At 41.4% G+C, this 14,685-nt stretch overlaps 1 protein-coding gene and 1 long non-coding RNA gene across 8 annotated transcripts in view; one reads left to right on the forward strand and one right to left on the reverse strand.

Annotated features, from left to right (window-relative positions):
• Positions 1–6,588, reverse strand: part of Rgs7 (regulator of G protein signaling 7) — a 440,139-nt gene extending 433,551 nt beyond the window's left edge. For 4 of the 7 annotated variants that reach the window (XM_023567158.2, XM_023567157.2, XM_023567154.2 and 1 more), the window contains exon 1: positions 6,458–6,584. In XM_023567158.2, coding sequence (XP_023422926.1) covers positions 6,458–6,535 — 78 coding nt within the window. In that variant the 5' untranslated portion in view covers positions 6,536–6,584. Of the gene's footprint in view, positions 1–6,457 lie in introns of all 7 variants that reach the window. The other 3 variants (XM_063239888.1, XM_063239887.1, XM_063239889.1) reach the window with 2 other exon arrangements.
• Positions 6,589–7,885: 1,297 nt separating this feature from the next.
• LOC134473956 (uncharacterized) lies at positions 7,886–12,535 on the forward strand. Its single transcript, XR_010044462.1, has 2 exons — positions 7,886–8,078; positions 8,192–12,535. It is a non-coding gene; the product is annotated as an uncharacterized LOC134473956 (long non-coding RNA).
• Positions 12,536–14,685: the final 2,150 nt, after the last annotated feature.

The raw sequence follows: 14,685 nt of genomic DNA on the forward strand, positions 1-14,685 counted from the left end.
ATAGCATCAAAGGAACTGTGCAGATTTCAAAAACATGTAAGATACAACTGTTAAGAAGTAGAAGAAATGCACATTAAGCAATATAAGCCAGGACACTGCAAGTGTCGTGCAAGCAGCATTATCAAAGCATCCTACAGAAACTGCCTCTATATTACTGAAAGATCCGACTGGAGGTGTCCAGGTTTTCACTGAGTCAAAAAATACAGCAACATACCCTACTTTGCATGGTGCATACAAAGAATCTAATAACTTGTCAAGCAAATTGTAATTTGATAATATTATTAAATATAATAATGGGCATTTTAAGACCTAATATATGCTAGGTTTTATGCAAGACATTTTCCTGAGGCTCTCATTTTATCATTAAACAATCCTATGCAGGAAGCGTTTTTTGTTTGCTTGCTTTTGTTTTTGTTTTTTACTTTTCATTATTTCACAGATAAGAAAACCCACCATCACACTACTAAGCAGGGGCAAGTGAGTCTTAAGACCAAGTGTACACTCTTTTCTCATTTCAACACCTTGCCTTGTTAAGAAAACTTTTAACTTGCTAATCACCTGCAAAGACCACAACTAAAAAGGCAGTCAGTCTTCTTAAGAACCGACGCAATTTCACAAACCTGCCACTTTCCTATTTTCCAGAAGTCAGAGTAACAACTATCTTTTCCACATAGGCCCCCTCCACCAAAATATTTTCAGTCTAGACCAAGAGGCCAATTTCTTGGAGCCACAGGAAAATCCATGACTGTCTATTAGAGTTCCAATGTTCTGAGACCTTTGTTAATTGAGTTAGACACAAGACAAAGGGAATTACAAACAAGGCAAGTTACATATTATATTGCCTTGGGCAAGTAGCAGAAAGAAGCGAGGCCCTTTCTTCCTAAGGAAATAAGTATCACTCTATCACTTATAATTATCGTATAATTAGATTGATATTTTATAGGATATAAGTCTTTGTAAATGTGGCATTTAAATGTCTCATCACTCTTATGGAGTAGGAAACAAGAGCCAATTCTCTCATTCATTTTCCACAACATTGTTTTCAAGATTTCATAATGATTAGGACACTAAACTACCCAAATCCAAAATATTTCCATATTCTCTGCAGTGATCATATTCTATCACCCACAGCATCTAAAAATACCCTGCTTTCCATCACTCAATGAACCACAAAGTCTATTAGGAGGCAATAAAATCCCTAGATAGCTTCTCTTCTGTACATCTATGCTTTCCTCTAATCAATTAGATTCAGAGATTAGAGATGGGAAACAAAGGAAATAAAATTTGAGCCTCAACTCCTTATCTTAATTCCACAAATAGCACTCACAAGCAACAACTGGGGAGGAAAGAGTTCAATCACCACAGGCTTTCCTACTCCAAACTCAAGTTAATTATTAGCCAAAATTCATCATTAAAGCATCACCCATACAATGTTGCTCTCTACAGGTCCTGGAAGTTTCATAGCTGATGATCCTGTCTTATCTCAGGCAGGGTGCAGGTCACTAAGGGACAGGGTACTTTCATGGTAGGAAACACAGGTCTGGATATAGTTACAGCAATCAACATTCTTTGTTTCAGAAAGTTCTTTCACATAATCTGATCAAAGAAGATGCTACACTTCAGAATTTTTCAAAAATGGCAAGACAATTAATTCTATTGCTGCCTGCCTCCCATTGGAGTCCCTCGTTTAGAAATCTGAGTATTTCTAAATGTCCTTGTCCTTTGTGATGACCTATTTACACTCATCCTTTTTCTATGGACCCGTATGTTGCTGTCACATAGGAATAAATGATCTCTACTACACTAACATGTATAAACCCAGACAGATCAAAATAAGTAAGGTTTGAAAGTCAGACTATGTTTTATAATGGAACTGGGTCACAAAGTAGTGACATCCTCAAGGTTGACCAGATGGGCAATGCCGCCAAGTCAAACATACAGAGTTCCTGCAGAAAAAGCTGCCTAACTCACCCACGCCCTCTGTGGCCCTTCTTCTGCAGAGATCAAGCCCTTTGTATAGATCAGACTGACTTCAGAAACACATTTCAAAAACATCTGGGTCAAGCCCATCAGCACAGTGACCTCCTGTGAGGCACTGGCTCTCTTTGTCCTTCAGGTGAGAAAGGCCAGCAGTCCCATGTTGCTCTCCGGAGCTGAAGCAGCCTGAACCCTCACATACTGATTTCGTGCCAGGACCACGACAGGATGTCACATTCAGAAGGACTTGACCAAGCCCCTAGACACGGAAGGTCTCAGAGGAGGCTGTATTTGTTCTCTTCTTCAAAAGACAGTGTGACTTACAAAAGACACAGTTTTCTCTTTTGCAACTGAAATGAACAGTATCTTAGCCGTGTTTATATGTTTATCTTTATGCCTGTTTTGAAAAGGAAAAATTAAAAGAAAGAAATAAAAGGGAAATAACTAGATAGAAGACAGAGAGGAGAAAAGGAACAAAGAATAGCATTAAGAAAAGATGAGGAGAGGAGAGACACACAATGAACGTGATAGGTTTGTTATTTCCAGAAGCATATTTATTCGAGGAAGATAATCAATGAGGGAAACAGTCTTATTTTTGTTTCTGACAGCTGGAACATACACGGTTACTGTGATAATATGAGAAATTACTGGACGTTTTAAGCAGTCTTGCTAGGGAAAAGCCAGCATTATAGAAAATTTGAAATACTGGTCCCAGGTGCTCTAGAAATTTTGTTTTTCCAGTGCAAGAGCTTCAGATGAAAGTGATGTGCACTGTCTAGTGGGCAGCACGCTGGCCAGACACCAAATGTGGAGTGTGACTTCCTGTACTCTGGATTCCAGCCTGGCTATCCTTTCCAGCCAGTGCTGCCCCATGCATGAATAAGAGTTTCTGACAAAGCAGACTGATACCGGGACTAGTGCTTAAGATTCATCAACTGAACACGAAACTCAATCCTGACGTGTCACCTCCAAACACTTCAAGAAGCTGGTCTGGATCCAACGCAAGTGGGAGCTAGCTGAATCTCAAAGAAATTACTTCTAGCTCCATCTAGTAAGGACCTGTCTGAAGGAAACCTAGAAATCCCCAGGAATAAAAATGTTCAGGTCTCAAAATGGTATGCACCTTTAAATCAGACATCCTCATACATAAAACAACATAAGCACTAAAAAAGGCAGTGCGATCACTCAGAGAATTGGGAAGCCAAATATTTCATCCACAGAGATTTTCAAAATGTGTCTCTGACATCAGATGAACTTTACAGAGACTCCTCATACTAAGCCAAAAGCTACTCTCCAGTGTCTGAAGCAGACCTGCAGGTACCAGTCCTGATCATGAGGCAAGCCTGAAGCCTTTACTATGCCTGTACTTCCTTGGCCTCCATGAGTTTTATCTGCTACACAATCACTAGAGATGTCTCCAGGAAAAAAAAAGACCCCTGGGTTTTTCCGTTATTTGGAGAAACCTCTACAAACTATGTGAGGCTAATTCTGATTGGGAGAGAGACATCGGACAAACAGAAGGCATTCACACAATCCAGTTTGTAACCATTCACTATCTTCTGTCTCTCCCAGGAGTGTTTGTAAGACTCATTCATGGCCTATGAAGATAGAACCAAAGCATCACATGCATATCTTGAGAATGGATGAGAATCTTGAGTGGTAGGTAAGTAAGCTGTGGTCCAGGGGAAAGGCAAAGAGAGAAGTGGTGACAATACCAGGCACGCTGCTAGCTCAGAGCAGCTTTCAAGAATTATGCTTTAGCAGTGAAATAGAAATGGACAACTTCTATGAGCCGATAAAACAGAATTTCTCTCTCTATTCTCTGTGGTTTAGGAAGCAATGTACTGTTAAGACTGAAGTTGTTTTCTAAGCCTTTGACCTCTTGATTTATAAGCATTGCAATATAGACCTTTTTATGAAGGTGGAACAGGTGAAATATCCAAATATACACATTCAACTTATACCCTTCTCCACTTACATAAGTTTGTTCTCTATTAAGAGGATACGAAAATGAAAAACTATACAAAATACAAGGGGTTCATTAGTCAAATAAAATTCATGAGGCATGTATACACAAAAGCATAGGCTGTTTCATTTGATAACCAGTAAATGATAACCACAGAAACTGCATTTCTTTACAAATCATTTGCCACTTATTTACAAATTATTACTTATATCACAGACAAAAGCAAAAAATGTATGCTCTAAAACTATAAAGGAATATCAACAGAGAATAAAAGGATTATTCACAATTGAGCATTGTTTATAAAATTTACTGATCTGATTATTTTTTCAAGAAAGTTTTATCAGGGAAATTTTTCCTGAAAAATAAGGGAAATTTGTCATTAACCCTAAACAAAGAAGTCACTAAAGGGTAGAATGAATATCACAAGCAGTCCTAGGCTTCACTAACAATAGTACTTTAAAATATGAAGTATTGAATTATCCATGAAATCATCCTAGCCTGTTAACTTAAAACTAGAACTAACAGCAATGTCAGGTTACACAACAATTTATAAAGTCAAAATTAGTAGTACATATTTATGTTATCGTGGTGTACAGTTGTCTTGGGAAGTCAGCACATGTACATGATACATCTCGTTTATTCATTTATTTATTTATTTTTGTTTTTTGTTTGGTACCAGGGATTGAACTCATATAAAGTCAACATTAACAACATGACACCCAGGTATCTTTTTAAAATCCCTGCCTTCTCATTTTATTTGTTCTCATGACAACTGACTATATTAGACAAGTTAGCTGATGTCATTTTATGTTTATGTCTAATTAACATAACCGTTACATGTCGAATGAATTCATCCATCTATTTTTTTATAGGGAAAAAGACAGCAAATACTGTACATTGTTTGACTTTAAGAAATAGCCAACTATTATTATTTTCCACCCAAAAATCCAAACCTCTTCCTTGTATGTACCCAGAAGACAGAATTTTAAATTTCACATCTGGTACATTACAGCATTCAGCTTTGTACCAAACAACAGACAATATTTTGACTTATTTAAAAGCAACTAACTGCCACCACAATGTTTTGTTCTCAGTCCCAAATCTATGTAGAACACACAAGTATCCAGTTATTTCAGTCCTTGTAGGAATACAGTAGCAATCATTTAGGCTCCAGTGGATTATTTTCGGTATTTATTCATTCATTCATTCAAAGTCAACTAACCCCTAATTTTTCTTTCCTAGCATACTGTGTTGTCCCAGCCATATCTAACTGCATTCATAAGTACACAAAACAGTGCTGTCCACAAGACTGGAGAAGCAAATACCTAGGATTACGCCAAGATATCAAGCATCTTCTCATTGAAGCAATAACCTTATCCTCCCTCCAACACATATTAAGCATTATCTTTAATGGTTCTGGACCACAGACAAAAACTTCCGATTTCATTCAGTCAAGATAGCACAGAGCCTTTTGTTTTTATCCATGATCAGCTCTGATCTTACTGAAAAAACAAATGGATGCTAATCTTGGACTCGTCAGTGTGCTCCCTGTAATCAAAACCTTTAACAATTTTTGTAGTTTCCAGGTATGATTTCCTTTCTACCACTGCTGGTGTTAACAAAAGAAATATCTTGCTCAATAAACAGTCCAAATAATATGCTAAAGTTATTCCAGTATAAAATGCAAGAGAAACAACTGGTGCGGAAGTTACATAAAAATACTGCATCCTTAATTTTAATAAGACTGTTGATTATAACGAAAATGAAGTTACTGAAGCAACCACTATGCAGCACATGCAATATCCAAATGCATCTTAATTACAATGGCTCAAGAGCTAAGATTCACTTCTGATAGGATTGCTATTACACGCAGAAAGCTGTCATATCTATTTGTGGCAGCCAAAACAAAGCCTCTGTAATACAAAGACTTCTCTGAAAGGCAAATGATACTAGAATATAAATACCTGTAAATAAAATAAGAGAAATCATAGAAATAATATAAGCAAAAAATGATTAAGGCTAAGACAAAAAAAAAACCCTCAACAACTAGAGTTGTGAAATTAGGAGTCAAATCATTAGTGCACATATATTCACACATGTAAATTCACTCTGGCTACAGAACTGCAAAGTGGTCTATTTTTTATTTCTAAAATACGATAAGACTTATGTAACTACTATACCCTAAATGTGCAAGAAGAGTTTAAGGAAAAACTTCTACAGATTATATGGTTACTATTAAATCACACAGAACAAAAAATATATATAGGATACCCAGTGATTAATCTATGTAAGATCAGGAGGGAACGTGAAGTCCTCCTTTACATCATGTGTTTCTACACATGTCACCTGACAATCTCAGATCATGTTCAAGGATAGATGTCATCATTGGTGATTTGAGAATCCACAAGGCCACAAAGTTGATATACGCTTCTGTGGGGGAATGAGAAGGTCCTAAACACCACAAGTTTCTCATTTTCCAAAAAAAAAAAAAAAAAAAAAAGAGAAAATTCTTACCTTTCTGTACACCAGCATGTTGGGGGATTCATCTGCCACCCCATTGCTGGTCTGCCCATAATTATTCCCCTGGGCCATGTCACCCAAAACTTGATGAGTTCTCTGATATAAGAATTACCAGTCTGTCCTGCAAAGGGTTACAGAGACTTCAGTGAGATCCTCCTGGCCCGGTGTAAGAGGGATGACTTCCCTGATTCATATTTCTAGCGCACACCCCACTGGGAACATGTTTACAAACTGGGGCTGGCTGGAGAAAGTAACAGGGGACACAGATTTTAAAAAAATATTAAAATGAATTTACACCTCTAATGCCCCAGGGAATTGTGACAAATTACAATTCTCCAATTCGATACAGTCATTTGGCTGTGGTTTTAGTTGACTTTTCTCCGATACTCCGTTTACAAAGTAGGAGATGCTCACCCTAGCAACCATTGTTACCATTCCACCGTACTGAGACTTATCTGCTCTCCCTATACTTGCACCTCCACTGTTCAAGGCTTCCCCAGCGCAGTGGAAAAGCTGCACCCAGGGCAGGCACTTTCTCCCAGGTTTGGGTCCGTTTCCCACATGCAGGCGCCTCACCCATTCCGGGCTTGTTCTCCAGCGCGAGGGTTTCCTCCTGATTCCCCGGGGTCTCCCACACAGATCCTGGGTGTACGCTTCGCCTACTCTCACCTGCCTCCGCCGCCAGCCCCGGCTCCAATCCTCTCACCCCACTCGGTCGGTCAGGGCGCAGTTTGCCTAGTCTTTGCAAGAACGCATCGCAAGGGGTCCAGACACCAAGAACTGGTGGGAGGGAGGTCAAATCTTTGGGCAATTACCTGACTCGCCCCGGGCAGAAGCCTAACTGCGGAAGCGTGCAGTCTGCCCGGCGAGGAGCCAGGGCCATCAGCCCCAGGTCCGCTCACCGGCTCGCCCGGCAGCGCCAATGGCAGCGGCGCGCTCGGAGCCCGCAGCAGGTTCAGCACCGCGCAGCGCGGCGAGCGCGAGGCGCCCGAGCCCTGCCCGGCGCGGGGCTCCAGGCGCGGCTGCCCAGCTGCGCAGAGGCGGGGCGGCGCGGGCCGGGCAGGAGGGCTCGGGACGGCGCCGCCCCCCGTGGCCCTCCCGCCTCCTCCATTTACCTCCTGGCCAAGGTCACGACCCGCGGCGTCGCCCTCCCGGGCGGGCTGAGCGCGGGCGGTGTCAGCTGGCGGCGCGCGGCTCGGCGCAGCAGCGCAGCTTCATCACACTCGGCGGATGCGGATGCCGCGCCGCCCCTGCCCTCGCCTCGCGGCTCCGCCACCGCCACGCTCGCCGCCGCCCGTGCACAGGCGGCTCCGGCACCGCCGCTCGCGCCCGCGCCCCGGCCGCCTCCTCCGCGTCTCCTCCCGCGCACGGGGCCGCCGGGCGCGCGCGGAGTAGACACCGCCGGCCCGCGCGCGCCACTCGGGGGAGGTAGGCGGCGACGGTCACGTGGGAGGGGCGTCCGAAGGTGCCGGCTCGCTCGCGCCTGGCTGGGCCGGGCTCCCGGGGACCCAGGCCTCCCCGGCCTCGCTGCTCCGTCGCCCCCGCGGGTACGGCCCACGCAGCCCGCCCGCCCCGCTGGAGATCAGAGCCCGGAGACCGGGGCTGAGTGCCCAGCGTAAGCCGGAAAGGAAGGACGGGCTTGGCAGTGCGCGGGCGGGCGGGCGGGTGGATGGACAGATGGACCGATGGACCGAGGGACGGGCGGATGAGTAAACGGGGCCTTTGCAGCTGGCAGGTTTTATCACGTGTCTGACGACTCCGCTGACGGTTCTAGGGAAGCAGATGATTGATGATTGCTGTGCTTAAAAGAACAGAGCGATATTGAGACATCCTAGGACTGAAAGAAAGGCAAAGGCGAAGACTCAATGAGTCTTTCCGCACCACCACCCCCGCCCCGTTTGCCTCAGGCTTTCTCAGCTGCTTCTGAATTGGAAAAATGGAAAAGAATTTGGAGGCTGCTAAACCAAAGTGAAGGTCTTACTACCTGTGAAATTAAAGGAACGCCTCGATTCTTTTAACTCGAGATGTTCACAAGAACTTTATTGTTGCCCTGGCCTCTCCTCTAAGCTGATGTTCAGAGGGTCTGGGGTGTGTTCCAAGGATCTCCGAATTATTCGGCAAGTTGCTGCCAGGAATTCTAGGGTTAGGAGGACAAGCAAGAGAAAAGTCTTTTTTTTTTTTTTTTTTTTTTTTTTTTTTTTTTTTTTTTTTTTTTGCCAGGGTTATACTAAAGGACAAGTTTGGAAAGTTGTTAATAGCTCAGATAGTTTTCATTCTGCTGGACCAGGTGTGGAGAGCGCAGGGAGAGAGAAGCACACTCCCTTTTGTCTAAGCAGAGTGGAACATACTCTGGGTCAGGAGCACTGTTGTCAACCAGAAGATTCCCCCATTTCCCTTCTCGTGTTAGGGGTCACTCAACGGGACAAATGTTAACTGACTAAATGCCACAGAGCTCATTGGCCCAGGCTACTGTACCCAAGCCCTAGTCTTACCCTTCTCTACTCTTCCTCAATTCCCCATATTTTCTCATTGCTCAGCAAAATCTCTTTTGTTTTCATTTTCTGTGCCTCCAACATTCTTGATGTAGCTGAAAGCTGCTTATCCCCCCTTTATCTCCTTTCTTCCCCTCTGCTCAGTCTATTCCCGGGAGGTTGCTGTAATTTAGATTAATAAGTTTGGAAAGAATAATTGGGCAAGCTTGCTATGTTTGTCCATTTTCCTCCAGAAAGGAAACTGCATGAAGGAAGGTTTATGGTTTAGTAACTGTTGCCAGGCGGGTAAGAATTAAGAGGAAGATTCAAGCAATAACATATTTCACTATTGTTGCTACCACTATTGTTAATTTTCATTAGCTAACTCATAATATATGTCACTGTATTGGAGGAAAATTATGTTCATCACCTTAACATTTCCAAGATACACACTTTCCAAATATAAACTGAGGGAATTAGACTAGATCTCTCAAAACCCAAATGACTTTATATCGATCAAAAGATTTTATTTTGGGAGCTGGGGATTTGGCTCAGCTGCACAAGGGTCTTCCTGGCAAATGCAAGATCATGAGTCCCATACCCAGTACCAAAATATTTTTTTAAAAAAACAAAAAACAGATTTTACTTTTTTCTGACAATTCACATCTGCTGCCATTAGAAAATCCTGTTGGCTCTGCCTGAAAAACATAACCACAGTGGAGTCACTTCTCATCATCTCCCCCGCCCTCCTTCAAGCCAAACTTGTCTAATCCCAGAAGAAGAAGGCCTACATCCCTCTTCTCTGTTGGTGTCCCTTCCCATCTGTCTTACTCATGCAGCAGACAGAATGATCATTTCAAAATTAAATCAGATCACTTCTCTATTTAAAATCTTGCAGGGACACCCTGTCACTCAGAGTGAAAGTTGTCTTTATAATGCAAACAAGGCCCTGGAGGATAAGTCTGTTGCCATTTCTGACCTCAATTCATGCTCCTCTGCTTCTTACTCTGTTCCAACCACATTGTCCCCCTGGACAGTCCAAGTGTGCTGGCCCCTCAGGACACTTATTTGCATTGGCTGTTCCTCCTGCCTTTAGGCTGGGATGCTCTTCCTGCAGATGTTGCTCCTTTTCTTTCTTGAATTTGGTATTCAATCTCTCTCTCTCATTAGGCCTGCTCTGTCAGTCTTACCTAAATGCATGCATCCTCCTTACACACTTTCCCCTTACACTGATTTTTTTTCATTAAGAAATGAAGGTCATCTAACATAACTGCGCCATTTACTGAGCAACTGTGTTTGTGGTTGGGTCTCCTAGATTTTAACTTCCATGGGATCAGAGATTTTTTTTCTGTCTCCTATTCTGGACTATATCCCAAGTGCCTAGCATAGAATTCAACATATATTATACTCTTAAGATTGTCAGCTGATTTACTGAATGAAAAAACCATAAGCAGAGTTGCATTTGAACCACTGGAAAGACTAGATGAACCCAGCCAACAGCTTTGACCTGAACGGAATTACCATCAAGTTCCACCGATGCACTCTTTAACACACTTGCTATGCAGCATAAAGGGAAAGAATGATTTTTTTCCCACCACATACCCACTTATCAGAGGAATGTTTTGAAATAAACGACATGGAGGAAGAATTTTAATTTTCCAGGAGAAAGCATTGCATTAAGTTGAGGCTTTTTATTATGTGACAGGATTGTAAGTGACAAGGGTCAAGTACAAAGATGAGAACAGGGTTGACAGTATTATGCCACCCCTACTGCTACACTCGCATTTTATAGAATCCTGGCTTTAAAAGTGGTATCAGGCAGGAAGAAGACAAAAAAATTGATTTTGGAATTCTTGCCCTAAATAACAAATTTTTAAGAAATACCTTCTTTCTTACAGCTGACTTTCAAATATTTACAACACAGTATGCTCATTAATAAATTATTCTCCACTTTTCCATCTTTTCATCCATTTTGTGGTCATCTTCCTGCTAATTAAAACTTCTGTTCCCTCTTCAGAAGCCTGGCAAAGAAAAAGGAGGATTAAAAACTAAGATTTGTCTTTATGGCAAATTTATTCCTGTTTTTTACCCATTAAGATGTTTAAATTCAGATTTAGAGCACTTCTAAAATTATTCAACTTTTAAGTGTTGTAAACTTCTCCAGTAAATGGCGAATTAATTGAGCACATGGATAGTGTTTAAGTATCAAAAAAATACTTTTTCCTGCCCTTTTGACCATGAGACAACACCACTAGAGAGTGTTGAAAGTTTAGCCTTGACCTCACTGCCTAAAATTTAGAAAATACTGGGCAAGTGATTTGATGACACTGAGCCTCTGTTTCCTCAACCCTAAAAGATATTCATATTACCTCCCTTATTTTGCTGTGTTGTGAAAATATTTTAATCCAGTGTGTATCAATCAGTTTTCCATCACTATTAACAAATACCTGAGATAATCAACTTAGAAAATTTTGAAATTCTCAAGAATTTTTTCAAAGCATGGTAGTTTGACCTTAAGTATCCCATAAGCCCATGTGTATAAAAACAATGGGTCTGCCCAATCATGAACTAAAATCTCCCAAATCTGTGACCCATTGCAAGGTCTGGGAAGGAGCAGAAGCAAGAGGTGGGGCCTAGTGGGAAATACGCTGGTCCTCAGGGTCGTGCCCTGGAAGAGTGGAACCCAGCCCCTTCCTCCTTTTTGCATTCTGCCAAGTGGAGAACAGTTTTGCTATGCCATGGTGTGCATCTGTCTGTCCCCTTTCCAGTTCTTAAGTGTAGAGTTTTGAATACTTCAAATGCGGTAGCCATGAGGGTCCATCCGACAACCACTTTTGATGTTTGATGATCCTGTTTCATCTGTTGATACAGTCCCCAGATTGACAAATGAAGGTCATATTAAGGCATTGTATTGTTCAGCAAAGCAATTCACGGGGTTCTTCCATGTTCACTTTGCAAATATGATGGTAAAATAAACATTTGAGTAACAGTTTATTGGACTCAAGCTGGTAACGCTAACATAAAGAATGCTGGTAAAGACACCCTGAAAATGAGGACCTCATGTGGAAGATTCAGAGTTTTACTCTCAGAATTTTCCTATTCTAACTGAGCCTGAAAACAGGGACTCAGGAACTAAAGGGAGTAACCAACCTCATCAAATTTATAAATGGCACAAAACTATGAGACATAGCTAATGCATTGGATAATGGCATGGGTACCCATGGAGATCTGGGATTAACAAGTAAAATGAAATTCAGCTGGATACATGTTAAGTCTCCAATTAAATGGATGTAACTGTCACAGTGTTGGCCTCTTCACAATTCACATGTTGAAGTCCTAACCCCCAAAGTAATGATACAAGGAGATGAGGCTTTGGGGACATGATTGATCACAGGTGAGGAGACCTTGTGAATGGAATTAATTTCTTTGTAAAAGAAGCCTAAGGGATCTTTTTCAGCCCTTTTGCAATATGAAGTTACAGTGAGAACACTGTCATCACAAGGCAACAAGCCCTCGCCAGACTCTGAATCTGCTAGCACCTTTATTTGGGACTTCCCAGTTCTCACAAGGCGATAAATAAATGTCTGGTTTTTATAGACTACCCAGTTTGTGATATTTTGTTATAGTAGCCAGAACAAACTAACACAAGAAGAGAGATCTGAATTAATACTAAGTATAGGAAGAACACGATATAACTGACATCTCTTTGAATGGAAAGAAATAGTTGTTTTTTGGTGATTGTGTTTATAATTGAAAGTAAACCCAATGTTTTTCCAAAAAAGTTATAATACAGTCAAAACTGCATCACTGACAATGTAGTGGTGAAGTATAGAGCACACAAAGGCGGGGTGTCAGTAACTGGGCCCCTCACAGCACTGCTATGTACAGACACATCTAGAATATTCTGAATGCCAAGTGCTAAGGACATAATCATCCAGAATCAACCCTTTACTTATGTTCTGCCTCTCCCTCTGTGATGTAAGATCCATCAGCAGGAGAATTCTGTCCCATCTTCCTATTCATTGCATACTCAAATCCTACACTGGTACTGGGGATGTAAGATGAGTATGTGTGGAAGGAATGGCTCAGGCCAGCTGAAGCAGAGCAATAGTGACTGTGAAGGTGCTCAAAGCCATTCTGATCACTAGGAGGAAAAGAAACATTTTATCTGTGCAAGAATAAAGATTTGGTGACTTTCCCTAATTATCTTAAAACATTCAAAGACTCTGAGTCAGAAAAAGAATCAAATATAATTTTTCAAATCCCAGAGGACAACTTTAAATTTAATTGGTAGACATTTCAAGGAGATATTCCAGTTCGGTGCAAAGAAGTACTTTCTAACAATGAAGGCTCTTCAATGTGGAATTGAGCTACACACCCTTGAAGGTGTCTGGGGAAGGCTGATAAGCTCCCAAAGGAAAGGTTGCTGAGATATGAGGCAGGACAGGGGTGTGGTCCTTGTTACACAGAGGATGGTGGTTTTGGGGACCACAGAAAATATTTCCAATTCCCTTACAGTCTTACAAAATAAAATGATGTCAGAGAAAATAATTTGAAACCTAACCACTATTTAAAACCATTCTAGTCTAAACTGGGAAAAGATTGGCATGACATGAAAAATGACAGATGAGAGATAGCAGTGATAAATTTTCTGAGTTGCTTTTGGGCTTTGGTGGTACCTAGGAAGACCTCATGAGGGAGAGAAGAGTTATTCGGCCTTGAACACCAGACAGACAGGAAGTGGGTGTGATGGTCCTGGCTACAGGGTGAAAGTGGCAGGAGCTGCGTAAGCTTCAGTGCATGAGGGAGGTCTCCAGTGCTGGTCTCCTAATACTCTTCCCATCAGCACAGTGCACTTCTCAGAAGATGAAAACCCCTCCCCGGTCAGGATAAGAAGGTACCCGCTCATCCCAAGTCAAAAGCTTACTTGTAGTTACTTTGATCTTCATTCCTGTAAATCTCTTGTTCTTACAAATTACATCTATAAGTATTTCTTCACTCTTCAGATTGATCAAGCATATTCCTTAGCTCTTTATACTACTGAATTCCTACAAATTTAATTTCCTTTTAAGAAGAAAACATACCAAAAGGAAAAAAAGTGAAGAAATTGAAATATTTACAAGAACTACTTAGTACACTTCTATGATTTATACAAAAATTGTAAAAACTTATTTATAAATATTATTATTATTAACTTTTAGACATTACCAATAACATACAATGTGATTGATTGAATGGTTATAAAGCAATTTATGGTGAAAACCTGCCAATGTGAATTAAGTTTCTATCTGTATTTGATAAATTAACTTTTTTGTTGTTTTTTAGGGAGGGAGGGTGTTCTTGTGTTTTCTGTTGTTTTGGTTTGGTTTTGGGTTTTTTGAGACAAGGTCTAACTATAAAGACCAGGTTGGCCTTGAACTTACCATGGTCTCTGTTGTAGTGAGGGGTTGCACACTGAGAACAATTAGAATCAGGACATGGAGTTTATAATATTATTTTTATAATGGTCACCGGGAGTTAACACAAGAAAATGCAGGAAATCTATCGGCAACACCAACGACATAGAATATTTAGTCAAGGGCCTAAATCCTACAGCAATGTCTCAATGGGTCCAGATAAAAACCCAGAGCTCATGACAATGCCTCCCACAAGTCCAACTGGAGGTCCAGAGCCCACAAGAAGGACTCACACCAGTCTCTTTTATGGATCTGTGCTGGGAAGTCCCAAAGGCCAGTGGTGGAAGCCAGAAAG

This window comes from Cavia porcellus, unplaced genomic scaffold (genome assembly GCF_034190915.1).
Source record: "Cavia porcellus strain 051 isolate PalLab524CR breed Dunkin Hartley unplaced genomic scaffold, mCavPor4.1 scaffold_29, whole genome shotgun sequence".
NCBI lineage: Eukaryota > Metazoa > Chordata > Mammalia > Rodentia > Caviidae > Cavia > Cavia porcellus.